Genomic DNA, 21,822 nt, shown 5'->3' on the forward strand with positions numbered 1-21,822 from the left:
TAGCAAGTTTTGTTCACGCCCCAAAACACGTGAGCTAGTTCCACAAGCCTCCTGGGGTCACATGAGACTTGAGACCCAGAGCAGACAAGCCCCATGAGCTGCTATTACAATAAATGGGGGACAAGGGTGACTGAACTCCAGAGTCTGCCCCTCTACTTGGAGATGTATTTTTATTTACCTTCCTCCCTGAGAAGGAATGATCCTTTGCAAAATGCCCACTAAAGTGAGCAACAAAGAAAAGTGGGCAAAAGCCTGGATAACCCTTCCACCAGCCAAGCAGGCGGCCCCTCTTCCGGCAGCGGCCGCGGCAGCACAGCTGGCACCGCGAGCCCGTCATCTCCTCAGCTCCCCACCACACTGTATCATCACGCCGGCCACCCTCTTCCCCATTCACTCCACGCTAATTCCAAATCAACTCACTAACGGGAAAGCTACCCCCTTCAACAGAGCATGCGAGGCCCCCACCCCTCCTCCTCTGTTAGCTCCAGGGCGGTCCCACCCCTGAGCTCAGACTGCTGTTTTACCTTAAAACAGACATGTTCCCCATTTATAAGATACCTGAGGTTGAGATGAGTCACCTCATCTCCCAGACAGATGCCCCAAATGATCAACAGCATTGAAGTCAGTGAAGAAAAACCAAGCGGGGAGATTTCAACTTCCTGCAAGGGAAGGGGAGAATTTATTTTTAAAAGAAAAAAAATTTTTTTTTTCCAGTATCAAGTTTCAGAAAACCTTTCAAGGGTGTCCTTTTCAATTCTCTGGCCAAAGAGAGGGAGTGTGTACCAGCCGAGTCGGTGGGGACCATAAGCTGCTGCCACTGGGTGGATTCCTGACTGCTTCCTGGTTTAATCAGCTGTCCACAGGACATCTCGGATCCGGTGCGCTTCAGAGCAGGAGCCGGTGGATTCACAGCTCTCAGGGTTTTGCCACTTCTCGGGGCAAGCTCTGTGCTTCCTGCACAGCTCTTGAGAAAACTCCTGGTCTCATCTAGTTCCTTCCTCTCTCGGATTCCCATGTCAGCCTGCTCCCCCAAGGAACAGCCTTGCGGGAACCTTCAAGGAACCTGAAAAAATATAAATTACTACTCATGTCAGGTAATCACAAGTGTGTGCAGGCCTCAGAACCTGAGGGTTGCCTTTTGAAACAACAGCTTCAAAATATACGACTACCCAGAAAAAATCAGGACAAAGCAACACCTAATTCTGTTGATCAAAGCTTCAGAGCTCAGCTGATGCTCATAATAAACCAACCTAGGAAGGTGAAGGGGCTACTGGCCCCCTCTGGACACCCTCTGCCCCTCCAGTCCAGTCTCCATCTTCCGCCTGCTCCTTGGCTGTGACTCAGTCCACAGGGGCGCAGAGGAGATGGACGGGAGGAGGGAACATGCCTCCTGTGGGTCACAGCAGGCTGGACGTATCCCTCCCTTCAGGCCTGGGGTAGAACAGCCTTACTATTGGGTTGGCCAACATCTTACGGAGAAACCCGAAAGCACTTTTTGGCCAGCCCAATACTTCTGGGATATAATGCATAACCCCTTCGGGTTCCTACGCCCACTCTTCAAATATCCTTAAATTACTCAGTTTGAGTATGCTGTTTCCTGCCAAGACCCTAAAACAGCCACCAATAAGGCTTTCATTAAATACCCAGGTATTTATTAGGCCCTTGAACCAATGGCCTTGACATATTGTAAACATGGACACTAAACCCTGCCCTGACCCAGGCCATAGACCACTTTAAGCATCCCCGTTTGAAATCCAGGCCTGACATGCTTGGTCCTGGGTACAGCAGGGAAGCCCTCTGGAGCCCATGTCCAGGGAAGGAAGGGCTCCTGGAAGGCCTGTCTTCCCGGGGTTCCCAGTCTGGTTGGTGGAAAGTGGGGGTCTGCACAGGCCTCGGTAGACCCTTGGCCTGAGGACTGGCCATCCCAGGGGGACCTCCCCTGGGTAGGGAGGGCTAAGGAGTCTGGCATCTTGCCATCAGCTGGAAGGAGCAAGGCTGGGAGAAGGCAAAGGGCCTGTCGACGGTCTTGGCACTCACCCTGTAACAACTCAAGAGCCGAACACCGGCAACACTTTCCCCAAGAGGGAATAACAACAGGCAGAATGTACCCATCGGCAAGGAGCTTTCTGTGCAACTTGTAACTGTGTCTTATTCAGGTGTCTTTGGTCCTCAAAACATCTCAGGACATCTGTCAAAGTATCTGGAATGTCTGCCTGGTCCCGGGGACAGCACTGGTCCCAGCTCCCTGGCAGCAACGAGGCCCGGGTGTGCTCTGTGCTCTGCACTCTGCAGAGCCCAACTCCAGCCCTTCCTGCTCGCCACCCGGGCCCTCCTGGCCCTTCCTGCCCATCTTGCTGAGGCTCCCAGGCATCGCACAGCACCGAGGTCTAGCCACCGCCCCTCCTAGATGAGGTGCACGAGCAGGGCAGAGCACGCTGAGCCGAGCACCAGGCCCAAGCAAATGTAAAAGGACATCACCACCCCAGTGGCCTCGGCCAGCTCCCTGGGCACGATCTTGGGCCCATAGATGAGAGCCAGGGTGCTGAGGTAGCCGTTGCTGAGCCCCAGCAGAGAGGTGAAGAGCACCGGGTACACGTCAGACTGGAAGACCACCGTCTGCAGGTGCACGCGGGGCTGGTAGTTGCAGAACACAAACAGGGGGACGAGACAGGTCCGGAGGAGCACAAGCCCGGGGAGCACCTTGCTTCTGGGCCCTGGCACCTGGATCCAGGCTGTGATCTGCCGGCCACACAGGTCGGCAAAGTTGTACAGGAGGAAGGTGGTGAGGGGGACAAAGAACTTGGTGCTCCACGGCGAGCCCGAGCCCTTGCTGAGGGACTCGATGTTGCTGGAGATGGCGGGGAAGACGAGGCTGGTGATGAAGAAGAGGTAGATGATGCAGAAGCCCAGGCCAGCAGTCTTCTTCAAGATGGGGCTCAGGGGTGGTGTCTGGGAGTCGCTGGATCCAGGGGCCACCAAAGGGGGATTGGGGGAGTCCTGGGGCAGCTGCTCTTCACCAGAAAACACAGCCGGCCAGACAGGCCTCATATAGTACCTGCAGGAGAGAGGCTAGTGGTAAGAGGGGCTGGAAAGCAGGGTCACTCGGGATTTTCAGAGACAAGGCCCGGGGGGTCTTTAGGTCCAGCATGTAAAGCCTAAGCCCCAGGATGCCCTCAGATGACACGTGTGCTGTGGGGTGGCCGGAGGGAGGCCTGCACAGTCCCCAGCCTTCCTGTCCTGGAGCTGCCTGTAAGGCTGGACTCCAGTCCATTGCTCTGTGGTGCTGGCCGTGCCATGAGCAGGGAGAGAGGAAACCAGCACTGACCACTGCATGGTGAGCCTGGGATCCAGTCTTCACTCACTTATTTTTGTTTGGTTTTGGGGGTGGGGAGAGGTGGAGCTGAAGTAGCATTTATTCTTCAAATATAAAAGTAATTTAAAATCTTAAATTATAAAAGTAACACATGCTTGATGCAATAAACCCAAATAATACATAAGAGGAATGATACAGTAGAACAAGAACTCTCACCTCCCACCTCTGTTCTCACTCCTTACAGGTACAGATCATTAAGAGTCTGGTGTATATTGTTCCATGCACGTGCAAACACCACACACACACAGCTATGTTTCTTAAGCAAAAGTGGGATCAAACTATACATATTGTAAAACTTTTTGCAACAGTATAACTAACATAATATAAATACATTATATAACTGCCTACATGCATAACTATCATACATAAATGTATACACACAATTGCCTAAAGAAGAGTATCTTGTGGCCATCCTTTCACACAGGGACAGACGGCTCTGTCTCTGTTGCTGCAGAGTATTTCACTGTATGGATAGACAATTTAACTGCTCCCCTAATGCTGGACATTTAGGTTAGCTCTAGTTTTTCTCTACTACAAATAATGGTGCAATGAATGTCCCTATACATAAATCCTTGCACATATACACTAGTATTTCAGTAGAGCAGATTTCTAGAAGAAGAACTGCTGGATCACTGCTGGTTTGTACCTTTAAAATTTTGATAGATATTGATAAACTGCTCTCCAGATAGGTAGAACCAATTTATCTCTGCTTTGTACCACCTACCTACCCTAACTAAAGTAACCTAACCCTTGAATCTCCATGAGAGCACCTGTTTCTCTAAACAGAACTGACCACAATTTATAGATTATAATCATTGTGTTGGTTTACTGGTTTATCTTCTGTCTCCTTCAGTAGAAGACAGCTCTCTGGGGCAAAGACACATTTGGCTGTTCCCAGCTAAATCTCTGGGCACACAATAACCCTTCAAAACATAATTGTTGAAAGAACTGATAAGCCTATAAAAGTATCTTTTCCCGCATATACTCAACACTGAATATGATCAATTTTTTCAATTTCTGCTACTCTGACCAGAGTAGAAAAGGCTTGGGTCTCTTTGCATTGCTGTGTGATCTTTCCTGAGTCACTCAACCTCTCTGGGCTTTGGGTGCCTAAAAATCAGGAGACATGGGCTGATTGTATTAATATATCTCAAACAGAAGAACTGGTGTGGGGCCAGGGAGAACAGTAGGTTGGTGATAGCTGGGTTCTGATTTCAGCACCACTTCTGCCTCCCCTCTGTGACCTTAGGCCAGGTACTCCCCTCTCGGGGCCTCAGTTTCCTCCTCTGTAAAATGGAGGGGTTCTGTAGCTGTAGCTTCTGAGATCCCTGCCAGCCTTCCCATCCTAAGAGCCTACATACTGTCCATAAGCAAGTCAGTGGGAGGACTCCTCCCCAGAATCACTTTTCCATGTAATGCTGAGCTGAGCACTTCAGCCTTGAACCTTGTCTTGTTTCCCAATCACTGTTTAGAGAAAGGACTGTTCTTACTTCTGCTTCTACTCAGCATCAAGTTCTTGCCTTAGTCTGCTCTGAGGAAGCTGCCTACCAAGTTCTTCTGGTCAAAGCTCTTCATAAGTTCTTCCAAATCTAACTGCCCCATCTCACCCTACCACAATCAGCAGTTTCCACCACTGCGTGAGGCTCAGTTCCTCTTGAGTGGGATGGGGCAGCCTAGCCCAGCCCTCCTGGGTGCAGCACTTGTGGGCTCCCTTTTAAGTAAGATTTAGTTTGAGCAGCCCTGGGAGCACAGCTCTAAAGCTCCATCCTCAGATAGGTTTCTGTAAACCCAGAAGCCTTGACCAAAGTGTTAATATGCAAAGAAATAGAAACTTCCATGGGCTGGCATAGCCCTGGGTTGTTCTCTTGTCTCACGTGCTCAGCTGGAAAGGATTTTGGCTTGCTTAAGTGAGACTGAAAACTAGGGTGACCACCTGTCCTGGTTTGCCCAAGACTATCCTGGTTTTAGCACTGAAAGCTCCCGGTCCTGGGAACCCCTGGGACTTCAGTCCCAGGCAAACAAGGAAGGTTGGCCACCCCAGTGTAAAGAGCCCACGCGAGGCTCCCTGAAACAGGACACAGGGAAACAGCAGGAGTAGTGGGAACCTCCTGCCTTCTGTTCATTGCCTCAAAATAATTTAATCAGCAGCAACAAGGTGTCAGGCAGTATATGAGGGGCTGGGAGGACAGCGAGCCAGTCAGACCCCAGGAATCACAGGGACATCATCGTGGAGCACAACTGGATAATTTGTGATGACAGCCCTGAAAGGGCAGGGAGGGGGTGGGCAGACTCAGGTCTGTAGCCACCTGGGGTACATGGTGTCATCACTCAGTCCCCTTTTATCCTCCTGAGGCCACGGAGGCCAGCTGAAGTTACAACAATCCTCTAACTGGGGAGAGCAACCTGCCCCGGCAGATTCAGGATTCTGGTGAAGGCAGGGGACTCTGGGGATTAACGACGAGACTCTCACAGGGACAGGAGGAGTCAGTGGTGAGGAAGGACCTCGCAGTCACAAGCCAGGGATGCAGCAGGATGCAGTGGAAATGGCGCAGCCGGGAAACGGCTCCAGGTTCTAATCCCCGCCTACAACTCACCAGGTAAGAAATCTGGGCATGTCTGTTAACTCTCCAAAGCCTCAGTTTCCTCATCGGTAAAATGGAAAAATACAGTAAAAACTGCACAAGGCTGTCATATATCCTAAGTGAAAAAAATGGACTGCTTAGCTCAGTGCCCCCCCACACCAAATATGTTCCCGTGGATCCGGCAGAGCCAGGACCCCCGCTCTCGCCCAGCTCTGTGGCTCGCACACTGTGGGACCACAGGCCAAGCACCTGGCCTTCTCTGTCTCTGTCTAGTCACCTGTATAATGGGGAATATAATTCCTGCCATTCCTATATCAAATACGACAATGGTTATGAAAATGCATTGAAAAGAATAAAAAGCAAGAAAAAGTCATGGGTTGTTTTTTAAAGAGCAGCAGGAAGCAAAAAAGAAAAAGGAGGAAGGAGAGAGAGAAAGCGAGAGAGACTAAGGCAAGGAAAGAGGTCCTGCAGGGTCGAGAGAGGCCCCAAGAGACAGGGGTTAGAAACAGAGGTTTGGAGTTGGGCTCGAACGCTGGTTTTGCTGCCGACGGGCTGTTGGACTCAGGCAAGTAATTCAGCCCCTCTGAGCCTGGTTTTCTTATGTGTGAACGGGCACAATTACGGTAAGTCACAGTGCTGCACCCCATGAGAAGCGGGTGTGTGAGCTTTAAGAAGCCCCATGAGGCCTGGCTGAGCACAGAGCAGGGAAGGTGCGCAGCCCAAGGAGCTACTTTTCATCATTATCCTTCCTCAGGTCCCACTTCCGCCACCTGCCCTCTCTGATGGAAAACACGCAGACTCCAGCTGCTCAGCTGCTTGGGGTTGCTACGCAAAGCCAACTTCTCATGTCCAACGGCCCAGCCAATTTACTGCGCAATGACTGTGAGCCAGGCACAGCTCGAGGCATGGGATACAGCAAAGAACAAAACCCACTCTACTTCTGCCCTCAGGGGAGGTCACACTCCAGCAGGGAGACAGGCAGTAAGCCAGGAAACAACATGGGCTCTAGCTAGAGGATAGAAGAACTCAAGCAGACAGTATAAAGGTATAAGCACACATAAGAGAAGGATGCCGCAGAGCGCTAGCGCGGCCTCACCGGGCGTAGTCCAACCGCGGCAGCAGCAGGTAGAGCCCAATGCAGAGCACCAGGAAGACGTCCGCCGTCAGGAAGAAGGCCAGGGTGCTGTCCGTCACGTCACCGGCCCCCGCCAGGTCCACCAGCAAGGCCACGGCACTGAGGGTGCCCCCCATGGCTCCTCCTGCAGAGAGCGTGGGACCCCCCCGCAGGTGGTCAGGGCGGGCCCACCCTCCCTGCCTCTCGGGCCCGCCCGCTCTGCCCCATCCTCACGTTGTCCCTGCTGAGAACGCTGCTGTTCTCACGGTACGGCGAGGAGGGTCCTGCAGCCGTGAGCTTTCTGACTCTAGGAGGGTATCCCCAGCCCAGCTCTTCTCCAAGGGGCATGGAAGAGGCTCCGGCCTGTCCAAGCACAGGCTCCCCGCTGCCTCGAGCGAGGCCAGCCGACCTGGGGAGTCCTTACCGGTTAGAAAGCCGCCCAGGAGCTCATGGAGCTTACCTTGTACCCCACGGCAGCTGTGCACCATATACGTGTGAACACGCATGCACGCTCACTAACCCATACACAATCACATACACACACATAGGCTACCACAAGCTCTCACACACACCCCCACTGACACACAGTCACAAACCACACTCACACACACACACTCAGCCACACACTCCTATATACTCACACACCATGCTACCCCCAACTCATACACACACTCGCATGCACGCAACTGCCCCACCACATGGAATGTGCTCTCCTGCCGAGGGCTTCGGCACGTGGCCCAGGTGATCACGTGGCACCACGTCTTTCTCTGCTACCTAACAGAAGAGGCAGCACGACCTAGCCGAGGGCACTCATGGGTCCAGGAGCCAAACAGACGTACATCTGATCCTTGACTCTGCCACTTGCTCGCCGTGACCTGGGGGCAACATGACTTCTTGGGACCAGAGTTTGCTCATCTGTAAAATGGGGACAATGACGCCTGCCTTGCAGAGCAAGGACTGAATGAGATGATATTTAGAAAGAGCCCAGCACACAGCAGGCTTTCTATGAATGTCAGTCCCCTTCTTCACCACAATCACACCGTCACTTCTGGGAGGCAGGGCACGTGTCTTGCTTCTCTGTTGAACCCTCACAACCGTGGGTGGTCAACTGGTGCTGGCCACGAGTCAGAGCTTATACATGGTCACATGTGAGCAGATCATTACTCCTCTCAGCCTGATTATTTGCCTGGAAGATGGGACTCACACTTGTCCTGTCCCTCCCATGAGACTACAGTGGGATGGAAATGGAAACAGTGAATGGAAAAAACAATGAATACATGGACGCGTCCAATAGGATCAACACAGTAAGTGCCTGTGAACACAGGATTGCCTGGCTGCACGGATGGATTTGCCTGCGTTAGAGGATCAGGATACTGAGTCTCAAGGAGGCAAGAAGGCCACTGACTGCAAACAGCTTTGTCATTACTTGGCAGGTCTGACCAGACACCACTTCACTGCCCATTGTTGCACAGAGCAGAGGTGGGAGAGGGACAGTTGGGCCCTCGTCCACCACGATGCCCATCCTCACCACCTCACCCACACTCTGACTGACACCTCTGTGGCTCTGCCGGAAACAGTCCACGGCCCCTTTTCTCTCCAACCTTCTCAATATGAGTTCTATTAGCCTGGGTGGGGCCAGAGGTTGGGATCTGAGAGGAGGGCAAAGAAATGAAAGTTAGCATAGTGATGTTTTAATTCTAGCACAGACTCTAGAATCAAAACATCTGAGTCCAATCCTCACTCTACCACTTCTACGTGTGTGACCTTCAGCAAGTCACTTAACCTCTCTGTGCCTCCGTTTCCTTATCTGTAAAATGGGGATGTTAAAACCCACCTCTTAGGGCTGTTACAAAGATTAAGAGGATCATTACAGGTAAAGCAGGACAGTGTCTGGTACTGAGAAGTGCCACATAAATCCTCTCAGATTCCCAATTAGGTGTTTGGTTATTTCTGTCCTTCCTACATCAAAACAGCAACAACAGGGTAAACTCTTTGCCAAGAGGGTGCCAACTTCTGAGAAGCTGTAATCCCCACCTGGGTGATTTGTAAGAACTAGAGTTAAACTCCATAAGACATTCCCTAGCTGCCCTGAGGAAGAGATCTTAACATCACTTCCTCTCTCTCTTCCCAACTTGTAGAGAATTTATAATATTATCATCAACAACAAACCAGGCCTCCGGGAGCTCATCCTTCATGACTCCCTACTTTTATCTCATCAGTTATGGAAATACATGCAAACGAGGGACTTAAAAAAACACCAGTACAAAACAAATGAATTGTTCCTCAGATGCCAACACACACAGAATTCACAGATGGGTTCCTCTGGATGAAAAACAATGGGGGCTGGTGAGTGGCACTGAGGCCTCTGGAAGATCGGGACACCTCGAATCTTCCAGGGTGATGGGTGCCCACTGGGAGCTGCACACGGCGGTGACAACGGCTTAGGGCCCAGGGTAATTAATGCTGAAGTGTGAGTACTAGATTTCTCCACTTTTTCAAAATTGGACTTTCTTAAAAATGCACGGGAGAGTCTCCTTCTCTGGAAGGTTCGCAGGTGGCCATATGAACCTGAAGGGCGCCTTGCCAACATATCGGTGTGTTTGGTCACTGGCTCCTGGAGAGATAGCCAGCAAGGTTGTTATATTGAAAAATCCTCTAGCAGGATGGAGGGAGATGAGGGGACAAGAGACCAGGATGACAGAAGGGATTAAATCCAGCGTTCAGTGGCCACTTCCCTCAGCCTAGGCGTGCCCTTCTTGAAGCACTGCTAGGGACATATTGATTGTACTCAGGAAACTTAGTGATGGGTCCACTTTTATTTTACTTTACGCCCAAGGGTTTCTCTGAGGATACAGCCAGAAGCCTAATCTTATACAAAAAATGGCAAACAGATTTGAGCTCACATCTGAACTCTGCTCTGTTGACAGTAAGTGTCTCCAGTGCTATGCTGAGAAGGATTTAGACGCGTAGGAGGAAAGATACAGATCGATTAGTGATGTCTGGCACTGGTGTGGGAACAGAAAGGAGATATACACTTGTCCAGGTATTTGTCATCCCTGTCACATACTATTTGGCATTATCAATTAATGGGCACAGAGCAGATTCTTCGCAAAATGCTTCTGAAGTGGGCAAATGCTTACTGCACCCCCTCACACAACATGGAGATGCAGAGACACTGAACAGAGCAGCTGAGCTCCCAGTCTTGCTTTAAGGGATGGTGGTCTCCTGGGAAAGCACAGATTCTTCCTGACCCAGCTCCTTTTCATCTTGTTGAGACATTTGGGTGAGAGAACAGAATTGCTAAGGTCTAGGCAACAGGCTTCGGTTAGGATCAAAATTTTAGCTCCCAAGTCATGTCAGCAGCCCTGTAAAATGCCAAAGTTCAGGGTAACAGAGGAGTTTATTACTAGGCTATCAGCTCCTGGGAGGCTGAGTCTTGTTCATCTTTGAATCCCTGGCACATAGTAGGTCTTCTAAAAATTACAGAGGAAGGAAATACAGATAGAGGGGAGAAAAGATGGAGAAAAGAAGGGGGAAAAGGTAAGAGAAAGGAAAAATAACGAGAAGGAAAGGGGACAGGAGAAGGGAAAGGAGGAGAGGAGGGAGGGAAAGAAAGGAACGCTGGTTCAGGAAACGCACTTGGTAGGCAGACTGTATTTTCCAAAAGGAGCTGCAACTATGTCTCCCCTCCCATTGCAGTATGATTTTCATACTCACCCACTGAGATATGTGGGTCTGTGTTTTCTCCCCGTGAATCCAGGCAGGCTTATGGCTATAGTGGAAGGGCCCCTAAATGTCTTTCAAGGCTAAGTCATAAAAGGAAATAATGCTTCTGCCTGGGCCTCTTGGGATGCTTGTTCTTGCAACCCAGAGGCCATGCTATGGGGAAGCCCAAGCAGCCGTGGTGAGGTTCACATGGAGAGAAACCCTGGCCCCAGCCCCAGTCCCAGCTGAACATCCAGCTAACAGCTGGCACCACCACGCCAGCTGGGTGAGCACACCATCTTGAAAGTGGATCCTCCAGCTCCAGGAGAGCTATCCTGGCTGATGCCACGTGGAGCCGAGGAGGAAAGCTGTCCCCGCAAACTTCTACCCAAACTGCAGATACATGGGCCAAAGAAATGATTCTTATTGTTCTAAGGCACTAGGAAGTTTCTGGGTGCTTTGTTACACAATAATAGATCATGGAAACACAACTAACACTCATTTCTTTTTCTGGAAGGGCTACCACATGCTCACCTCTGGCTCCTTCAAATAACCCCCAAGTAGACTGACCTGCTCAGCTGTCTGGACCCCAGCTCTCACCTGATATCAGCGCCTGGGAATTCCTCATGGGGAAGGAACCAGTCATGCCGAAGATGCTGCTGTTGAAGATGGTGGAGGTGCCGCTGAGGATCGCCATGCAGACGATGGTGACGGCGAAGAAGCTGTGAGTCCAGGAGGAGGTGTCCACCTTCACCAGAACGGTCATCAGCACGAAGATGGCCAGCATGACAGTCAGCGAGGCCAGCACGCGGACATGAATCGGAACCCTGAGGCGAGGATAGCAGAAGCGGTTAGAGACCCCCTCGGGCCTCCCATGCCAGGCTGGGGTCGGTGAACGTTCTTAAGGGAAGCAGGTGTGCTCAGTGGCTGGGACCGTGCACTCTGCAGTCAGGAGGCCTGGGTCTGAATCCTGCCTTCCTGGCTCACAGTCCTGTGGGGACTTGGATTAGTGACTCTATCATTCCGGTTTCAGCTTCTGCATCCGTACAAAAGAAAGGAGAATCAATCTACCTGAAGGTGTGGTTGTGAGGATCTCTGGCGGGGAGTGTATAGCGCCAGGCAGCAGTACCCGGCTCAGGGCAATGTTCTCAGATGCTGCTTCTTTTCATCTTGCTGTGAGGTTCAAGGACAGGAGATGAGGGCTCTTGAGGCAAGACCCCCGTTCCTCCTGCCATGGGGATGAGCTCCTGCTGGCTTTGTCTAGTGCTTAAACAGAACAACCACCCACTGGGATTCCTTCCCCCAAAACTTAGCAGTGGCAGGGAGAGAAGGGAGAAGAGAAGAAAATCATCATCATCGCTGTCGTCGTCAAAGCAAACACTGAGATAGTACTTCATTTGTGCTAGGTACTCTTCTAAGTGGTTTCTAAATGCTAACTTGTTGAATTCTCACACCAGCTCCACAAAATAGGTATTCTTACCTACCCCACGTATACAGATAAGGAAACCGAGGTCACAGAGGCTGAGCAACTTGCCCAAGGTCAGTCAGCTGCTCCCACCTGTGCTCTCAGAATGACACCCTACTGCCTCCCTGGGAATGAAGGGAACATGGGTGGCCCAGAACAGGTGGCCAGGGCAGAAGGAGGCTCCTGTGATGGTCTCAGTTGTCATGGGCAGCAGCTGACGCCAAGCTAGAGCCAGCTACCCCCATCCAACCCCACTCCTGCATGTAAGCCTTACACCTCTCCCAGCCTCCAACCTGCCCAGACATCGTCCTGCAGGGAGAAGCAGGGAAGCCTAGCTCTCTGTGAAAGTGTATTTTTATTTCAGGGAGAGAGAACATCATCTAAAGAGGCTGTTTAAATCATCAGCTTAGACTAAGCTTTAAGCCAGACTGGACGTTTAGTTAATTTTCCTGCTAACCAGTGGGTGGCGGCTGGGAGAAAATCCAGATTAGTTATACACAAATTTCTTTTGGATAAAAAAAGAAAGACATGAAAGGCAGAAAAAATATATACATACATAAAGAAGTGTGAAATGATGAGCATGAAAAGCAAGAAAGGATTTCTTCAAGGTGCTTTTGTGGCCCCAGGCTTATTTGAGTTTCCTTCCTATCCTTGGCTGAAGGGAGAGCAGGTGCTGCCTGGGCTGTGTCAGGGGCAGAAGGAAGCCCGAGGAAGTGAAGGGATAGTTCAAGGTCGTGGTGTGAGGAGCTGGGATGAGGACCCAGGTCTGCTGAGCCCCAACCCATGGCTGTCTTGCTAAGGCACGTCCTCTCTGGTGTGTTCATTCCACAAATAACACTTGCCAAATACTGTGTGTCCAGCACTGGGCTGGATGCCCGGGACACAGGACAGATGAGGGACAGGCATTTTGTTCCAGTGTGCAAAGTGCTCCATCAGCAGGGCCATAGGGCATCCTGGGCACATCTGAGGGGCACAAAACCCACTCTGAGCATCTCATAGGTTTTTTGGAGGCAATACCTAAGCTGGGGTGTAAGGTATGTATGGATGTGAGTGCACATATCTTGTGAGAGAGTGCGTAGCACACTCAGGGAATTAAAATGGACTCTGGCTGCAGGTGACACTGAGAGCAGAGGACACCAGACAGACATGGAGCCCCACCCTGGAGGGCCTAGTCCAACTGATAAGTGCCAAGACTTGATCCTCAGAGTGGGGCGTGAGTGGGCATGCAGGCTTTGTCTGCCAGCGTCCCTCCCACCAAGAGCACTCCTTCCATGCCAAGGTGTCCTGCGGAGGTGGACGGTCATACTGTCCACACCAACCCATCCACAAATGAGGGCACACGACCTGGTATGGGGTGATCAGGGTGTCCCACCCATACCTCTGGCCACTGGATTGGGTTAGGGGTTAGCATGTGACCTAGGCAGGGCCAGTCAGTCATCGCTGGGACTCAAAGGTAGAGAGAAGCTGGGTGTCTGCCAGGACCGTGTCGGGGGCTGCTGGTCCCTATCTGGCCAGCTGCATGGGGAGAGGCCACATTTGAGATGAAGCCAAGTAGGCAGACACAGAGCCCAGGGCCGGCGGATGAGGAGGACGTTTGTACTCCCCTAGATCCAGCAGCGGAGGCAGCCCTGACTTTAATTTTCTAAGGAAAGAATGAGAAAATCTTTTTTGTGTCTCTTTCCCTTGTTACCAAGAGCGCCAACCAACACGTAGAGGCACATCAGGGTTTCCAGATGGGGAGCAACATAGAGACTCAGCCTCTGAGCAATGGGTGTCCTGCCCTCCTGCCCTCCCCTCTTACCAGGAAGCAGGCTGCAAGTGACAGGTGATTGATTAACAGCTCCCAAGAACAGCCTTCAGCCAATGATGGGGAAGTGGGTGGATAAATACCCCAGCTCCCACCCCCTCAGGTGTGTGTTCCACACTGGCTGCCAGAGTTCTGAGCAGCTGAAGCTTGGTCACCTTCTATGGGAGCTGGCTTGATAAGGCTTCTTTTATTGGCTGCCATCCCTTCCCAGTCTCCCCCCTTCTACTGTGGCCACCCAAATAAACTACCTGCACTTGAATCCTTGTTCCAGGGTCTGTTTCTGAGAAACTCCACATCAAGACACATCTTCCCAGGGTCTGCAGGGGACTTGGCCTGGGCAGGAGCTGGTGGGCAGTCAGGTGAGCACCGGGACCCCAGGGGCCCCTGAGTATCTATTTTAAATGCACACCAGGTGCCCTGAAGGCTGGTGGTCAGGCCTTACTCTGATGCTCAGGGTGATGCTACACACTCAACCCTGTCACACAGTCCCCCCGCCCCGCAACTCTCTCCCAGGAGCTGGAGCTTCCCCACCCACCCCAAAGATAAGAGCCACAGGGGCACAGAGCCTGAGTCCAGAGACAGAAACCCTGCCAACTCTGCCACCAATTCACTGTGTGACCCCAGGCAAATATTCAACCTTTCTGGGTCTCAGTTTCCTTGAAAAAGAAGAGGTGGGACAAGAAAAAGTTCAGGTTTCTTCCAGTTTATGCTTCTAAATCTGAAAAAATTCAAGTGGAGAGAAAGGCTGGAGACTAATGCCCCAAAGTTTTAGCAGTTCCTTGGGGCAAGAAGAAGGCAAAGGACAGAGTAGGAGACATGAGAAGCAGCACAGGGACAGGGCACCATCTCGTTCTCACCCCCAGGGCTGGCATAGGGGCTGGCAGGCACCTGGTAAACACCTGCTGGATGCACAAATTGATAACTAAGGGGTCCCAGCAGTGCACACTGGGCCTCAAGCTCCCCTTCACGCTCTGCTTTTTGACCCCCTCAGCATGGCAGGGAGACAGCTGGAAACAGCAGCAGCGATCCCAGCCAGCCTTGGGAATGGCCTCTGTCTCCAACCACCTCCTCCCAGATGCAACGCAGGAAAGGTCCACCCCAGGAACGCTGCTGGCATCCCAGAATCTCTCCGTGCCTGTCAAAACAAGGTAAGTAGTTGCCTGAACAGGAAAGTTGCTTTGGAGAGAGCTGGGGGACTTCTTACCCAGGCACCCCCAGGGCAGGGAGAGGAGGGCAGAGGGAGAGGGGAGGAGGTGAACACCAAATGCATTACAAAAGCAACGCAGCTCCCAGCTCCGCCTCTGCCCCCCACCCCCCCACCCCACATCCCTCACCTGCACAGGTCTCCTCCTCGCCAGCTAGTTGCCAGCTGCAGAACCCATTCTCAGCTGGAGCTCCCCTGCAGGGGCTCCAAGCCCTCAGGGATCTTGCCTGGGGCTATTGTCAATGCTTATAAAGCTTTATAAAATGTGCCCCGTGCACGTCCACCCCACATCCACTAACGGGGGCACACTGCCTTACTCTCTGCTTCTTCCACCTGGACAGCAGCCCACGGGGTGGTAACACTGGTGGGATTTTAGGGAAAGTCTAGACAAGTGCTGCCCTAGGCTTGGTGGCTCTGCTCTGGCACAGGGGACATCTGAAGTGACAGCTCCAGCCCTGGGACCCTGGGGCAGGTCATACTGATATGCGATTCCTGGAGAGGGCTGCCAGATGTACCCAGGCTGCCAGCTTCCCTCCCTTGCTCACGAGGGCTCAGGACCCCAGGGGACTGATTTCTTCATAAGTCTCCAAAATGTAAATCCTCCTCATAAGTATTTATGATGCTACAGATTTAACATAATAAAACACTTGGCGATTATGGATGAGCCAGTTAGAGGAAGCCAGGGTTCTCCAGGAGGGGAGAAAAGGGGACATTTCAATCTCGCACATTAAATAAAAAACAACTTAGCTCCAAACCATCTTCCCACACTCCAGAAACAGACAGAGGCTGGGAGCATTTTCCACATGGCCCTCACGACTCTCCTGGAGCCGGGAAAGGGAACAGGCAGGCCCTGGGGTGGGCAGGACCCTTCTGGAGGATGCCCTGTAACACTGAGCCCTCAGAGCCAGCTCCCAGCCATCCTCGGGAGGGCAGCGCCCACTGCAGACAGACCCAGACCTTCTTCACCACCTCCTTCCCTCCAGTAGCCTGAAGTCAGGGCAGAAATGGGCTCTCGCTTATAAGGTCTGAGATGCGGCTCTGGCTGCACGGAGGGGTCCTGTGAAGCTGGAGAACTAGGAGGCAGGGGGCCCAGAGGTTCCAAGCACAGATGTGGGGGAGAAGGGTCCCACTTCCAATCCTGGCTCCAACCTCTTAATGGCCACATGACCTTGGGCAGGTCACCTCTGTCAGCCTGTTTTCCCATCTGTAAAACAGGGGAATAAACTTGCTGCTCTTGGCCACTGCAGATTAAAGGAGAGAATGCCTCCCAGGGCTATGAGTGCTTGGAATGCTAACTAAGATGATCAGAGATTATTCGCCCAGGGTCCTGAGGCTGGGCCTTCCCTGCCGCTGCTGTTCCCTGGTCCCGGCTGGCTTCCGGCCTGCTGGACCTCACGACCACAGAGGGGGCAGTGCCAGGTAAGACGCCAGCTCAGGCCAGCCCTTCCTGGCACTGTGGTCCTGTGCACATCTCCTCACCTCCACTTTGGACAGAGGATCATGAGAGGGGCCTATAAAGGAGACAGGGTGGTGAGAGGCCGAGGGACTGCCCACCGCCATGGCTCTGTCACCTCTTCCTTGTCGTCCTCTTCTTGCATGCCCTTCCTTTCCTCATGCCTTCTCTTCTGAGTCACTGCCAGGGACCCAGCTCTACCCTGCTCACAACTCCATTCCCTGCCTCCTCCTGGGCGGGATCTCTGGAGGCTGCGTTCCTCCTGCCAGGACACTGACCGTAGCCCCGTGTGCCAGGGACAGGCATGAGCAGGCAGGTTAGGGGCCAGCTGGCTTTCGGCCCCCAGGCCGTCTCAGACCATTCTCCCTCTTGCTCGTCCAGTCTTCACTTTGGTTTTAAGAGGCGTGCAAAATTCTTTGACATTCCTTCCATTGAAAGGTGGGGTCCCTGGTCCCTTAAAACTGAGTGGGCAGAAGGGACGGTATGGGACTGCAGAGACTAGGTTACCAAAACCATGCAGCTCTGCCTTGCTCTCTTGGAGCGCCTGCTCCTCAGCCACAACATGAAAAGTCCTGCTACCTGAGGCCAACCTGTGAGAGACTGAGGGGAGGGACAGAGATAGACAGAGAGAGAGGTGCCCCGCGGAGGCCCCAGCTGTCTACAGCCGCATGAGAGAGGGCCAACCAGAGCTGCCGGCTGAGCCTGCTGACTCCCAGAACCATGAGAGATAGTGGTAGTGTTTTCAGCCACCATGCTCTGGGATCATTTTTCTGCAACAACAGATCATTGGAATAACCCCACAAAATAAAATGTTTGGAAAGACTGGCCTATTCAGGCTTAGCACACCTGAGGCACATGCGCTGCCCTCTCTCCTCCTGGACTCAGAACAGACATCAATAATCAATCACAGCACACTCCCTGAGGTCAGACCTGCCGAAGAATCCTGTTCAAGCAGAGATCCAGGTAGTCACTACAAACTGAGCAGAGTTGGGTAAAACAGGTTTGCCACCAGTGACCTAGGGTTTCAGTAGGCCGTGCCCAAGAGATGCCCAAGTTTCTGAATCACAACGCAGCTACCTTTATCAGCTAATGATAGCTTAGGGGAAATGCAGGCAAAGTAGCTCAGGCTGTTACCCCTGTAAACCTAAATGGAGAACGGATGGCACCAGTCACCCAGTGGGGTGAAAGGGCCACGGGCTATCTCCTAAATCATTCCTTCTTCCACAGTGCATCCCACCCTTCACAAATGCTGTGTCAGAAGTCACCCACTGACCACCCCCATAGGTGGTCGACTCATGAGCTGCTGTTACCAGCTTGGCACTGAGCATTGGGTGACCCATTCCCATATAGTGAGAACCAGGCTGGTGGGGTGCCAGCCTCTTAACTTCCGGCTCTGATTTTTTTTTTTTTTTTTTTTTGGCCGCTCCATGTGGCATGTGGGATCTTAGTTCCCTGACAGACCAGGGATCAAATCCATGCCCCCTGCGTTGGAAGCACAGAGTCCTAACCATTGGACCACCAGGGAAGACCCCAGGCTCTTAACTTTCTACGGCTCTCAGAAAGGCTTGGAAGACCAGCCTCCACAAACCTTGCTCCCCGGGCCCCACCCACCACCCGTGGTGTCCCTGCGGCCCAGGCAGCTGTTGACAGTCAGCTCTGACCCCATGTGGCAGCGTGCAGCTCCCTGACCAGGCATTCCATAGGCAGGGCCCCAGGTAAGCGATCTGACTCTCAGTCTTCATGGAGGAGTCTGAACTGCCTGCTTCCTACTTTAGTGGGCACATGTAAGCCAGCAGAAGAGAAGCAACTGTGGACCAAAGGGGAGCGGACGAGGCTGGAGGTGAAGGTCAGGGGCCTGGGAGAGGGAGGAAGGTGGCCTACCTGTTGACAAGCAGGAAATTCACCAGGAGGCACAGCACGGAGGGTACAGTGGAGGCAATGGCCAGGTAGCTCTCAAAGTAGTTCTGCAATCACAGAAGTGAGGAGTCTGCTGAGGTCACTCAGGATGGAGTGGAGGGGCCCCACCTGAGAGCATGGACAGGGCCCCTGTTGGTGGGTCTTCTCCCCACTGTCTTTAGACACCTACGAGTGATGGGTAAGTCCACCCCGAGATGGCATGGTCTTGCCCCATCTCTAACCTAAGACCGCTCACTCGGTCACACAACAGATACCAGCAATGAGCTGTGCTAAGTGCTGGGGACACAAGGAAGGGTAGGACTTTGTCCCTGCGCTAACACTCTGCAGCCCATGCTCCCACTCATCCTACCTGTTCCACCCATGTCTGAGGCAATGGAGACAGAACTTGATGTATGTTTACAAAGAAAAATTTTATCCTATCTGTCTCTTAGCCCATTGTCAAATTTCAGAGACACCCAGATGGGTTTTGTTATGACTCATCCCCATTCTCACATTCTCGCAACCAAGTGAGGCCTCTTAGAAATACATGGGGCCCTGATCCTTGCAGAGAAACTCTGTTCCGACTCTGGATTTGCTCCTTCAATAGAGCTGCTACCCAAGGTCAAAGCCACTTTGGGAAGTGGCTCTTAGTCTGGCCAAGATGAGGAAAAAGGGCGTTTTCCTGGAAGTAGCTCGACAGTATTACAGACAAAGAGTGCATGAGACCACAGAAAAGACGAAGATTCCTGATTATAATGTGCTGCAACTTTCAGCTGAAGAAGCTGAGTGGCAACTGTATGCATTTTTCAAAGCTCAGGGAATTGTCCACTCACTAGGGTAGATTTTACTGAGTGTACCTCATCCCTCAATATACGTGTCGAACAAAAAGCCAAAACACTGGAAAGGCTGACACATCTTGGCTTTGGTCCTTTTATGTCAAACCGTGAACCCCAGGTCAGTATTGACAATGGGTTCTAAGCCGTGAAAACAGCTTCCATGTATTAAGCATACCGTGTGCAAGTACCTGGGCTTTATACGAATGATATTCTTTACCCTAAAAAATAAAAAAGCTGTGAGTACTCTGGAAAGTTTACAAAATTGAACTTAACTGGGGAACTATTTTAAGTACAAATGTGCCAAGTACCAAGAACAATGTGTGCAAAAATCTTGCCAATGTGCAAAGAGCTTGGGCAATTGTAGGATCTCTGCAGAGTTTAAGACATGCTTCTTCCCTGTTAAGAACGGGGTGTCCCATTGAGAGTGTACGATAGAGTGTGAGGTTTTTTAATGTCTCAAAACACCGTAGGAAGAGCTGTCAGAATTCTGTGGGGGGTTGTTGTCAAATCAGTGGTAGAAGCAGTGAGTTCTAAGGGAGTTCTGGGTAGGGAAGTAGAAGGAGGGGGCTGAGTCCTGGAGAGAATGGGAATGAATATGGTTTGGGGAAAAGATCCCAGAGGAGGTGGGATTTGCGTCAGACCTTAAAAGGGAGGGTAAGATCTTTCCTTTCTGGGAGAGTCTGACTGCAATGTGGAGGCCAAGAAAGAAAGATGTCATAATGGGCCACTTCTAGTCTGAAGCACAGACCGTTTCCACAGTCTGTTTTTAAGGCTGCAGAGTGCTTTGTGATCCACACCCTGAATATAAGATTGTGATGGCCTTGCAATTAAAATGATAATCACAGCTACTGTGGTCCATCAACCATGAGCCTCAGAAATAGCCTTCCTCCTTTGAGGGGCCACCTCACGTCCTAGCCTGATGGGTTCAGTGGAGCCTGGACTGGTCCGAGGCACTCAGTCAATTACGCCTTGACATAGTGGCTGGGCGTAGGTGAGGCCAGGCAGGTGCTGGGTGGTTGGAAGCAATGGAAAGGGGCCCCAAGGAAGAGACAGCTGCAGGTGGGGGCCAGGACTGCCCTAAATCTGAGTTCCTCATGACAGCCTTCCTTCAGTGACTGTTCATTTTGTGGCAAATCTATAAACGGCCATCACGTGGGATGCAGAAGCTCTGTCTTTGTTTTTTCAAGCAGGCTCAGGTTGCTTGAACATTTTAGGAATGCGGATTTTCTAGGTAATTGAATGTTCTGGTTTGTTGATATTTAAGCAGAAGAAGTTCCTTTTAATGTTGGAAAAGCTTTTTAAATATTGACAACTGGGTAAGGCTAGGACTTCCTTTCTGTTGATTGAGCCCATTTCTCTGCTTTACAAAGGGCACAGGGTGGGGCGCAGAGGCAGGGGAAGAATGGACTTGACCCTGGGTCATCTTTCTACTGGTTCAGAGCTGGGAGCTGTGGTTAGTGGCACAGGTGGACTCAGCACATCCCACAGAGCTTTTTTTTTTTTTTTTAAACTTAATTCCTGATATAAACATGTGGTGGTTTTTACTTATTTGCTGCTTTTGCTTATAAGCAGAGCTCTAGCAAAATGAGGTGTGGTGGGCAGGCTCTTAGGGTGGCCCCCATGATCCCAGCCTCCTGTGTTCATGCCCTTGTATCATCCCCTCTGCTGAGTGTGGCTGGGCCCTGCCTGGACTTGCTTCTAACTGACAGAACACGGCAAAGGTGACGGGTATACACAATTATGTGGACAGGATTACGTTACATGAGGTGGTGGTATCCATCTTGCTGGACTCTTTTTTTCCTCCCTTGATGGCTTGGAGAAGGCAGGGGGCCAGGCTAAGGAAACCCACGTGGCAAGGACTGCAGGTGACCCCTAGTCGCTGAGAGTGGTTTCTGGCCAATACCCAGCAAGAAACCAAAGCTCTCAGTCCTACAACTGCAAGGAACTGAGTTCTGCCAACAACCCAAGTAAACCTGGAAGTGATCCTTCTCCAGTTGAGCCTCCAGTGAGACTGCAGCCTTGGCCAACCCCTTACTGCAGCCATGTGAGACCCTGAGCAGAAGACTGGGTTAGGCTGTACCCAGACTCCTGGCCTACAGATACTGTGAGATAATAAACGTGTGTTGTTGTAAGCTGCTAAGTTGGTAGTATTCTGTTCTGCAGTGGTGGATTCCTATTTAGTGAGGGTTTGGGATAGCTGAGTTCCTAGTAACAGGGGTTTTTCTGAATATCGCAGCCTTCCTGTTGCAATTTAAATTCAGTTCCTTGATGAAGGCAGAGAGAGCCGACCATGATTTTATTCAACTTCTTGCCAGACATGAGGACCAACGTGCCTGCCCACGAGGGGAACGAAGGTTATGCTTGACGACCACATCAGTCCTCCAAGC

The 21,822-nt window shown here is 51.6% G+C and overlaps 1 protein-coding gene across 4 annotated transcripts in view; it reads right to left on the bottom strand.

Moving 5' to 3' along the window:
* Positions 1 to 646: 646 nt before the first annotated feature.
* SLC29A3 (solute carrier family 29 member 3) overlaps positions 647 to 21,822 on the bottom strand; it is a 43,309-nt gene continuing 22,133 nt past the window's right edge. Inside the window, exons 3-7 of one of the 4 annotated variants that reach the window (XR_009533779.1) lie at positions 18,585 to 18,667; positions 11,375 to 11,601; positions 7,052 to 7,214; positions 2,038 to 3,055; positions 648 to 1,063 (exon numbers count right to left, since the gene is read on the bottom strand). Coding sequence is in view for 3 of the 4 variants with exons in the window: in XM_060112412.1 (XP_059968395.1) it covers positions 2,404 to 3,055; positions 7,052 to 7,214; positions 11,375 to 11,601; positions 18,585 to 18,667 (1,125 nt within the window). In the remaining variant the exon portion in view is untranslated. Of the gene's footprint in view, positions 3,056 to 7,051; positions 7,215 to 11,374; positions 11,602 to 18,584; positions 18,668 to 21,822 lie in introns of all 4 variants that reach the window. The other 3 variants (XM_060112412.1, XM_060112424.1, XM_060112433.1) reach the window with 3 other exon arrangements.

This window comes from Mesoplodon densirostris, chromosome 1 (genome assembly GCF_025265405.1).
Source record: "Mesoplodon densirostris isolate mMesDen1 chromosome 1, mMesDen1 primary haplotype, whole genome shotgun sequence".
In the NCBI taxonomy this organism is placed as follows: Eukaryota; Metazoa; Chordata; class Mammalia; order Artiodactyla; family Ziphiidae; genus Mesoplodon; species Mesoplodon densirostris.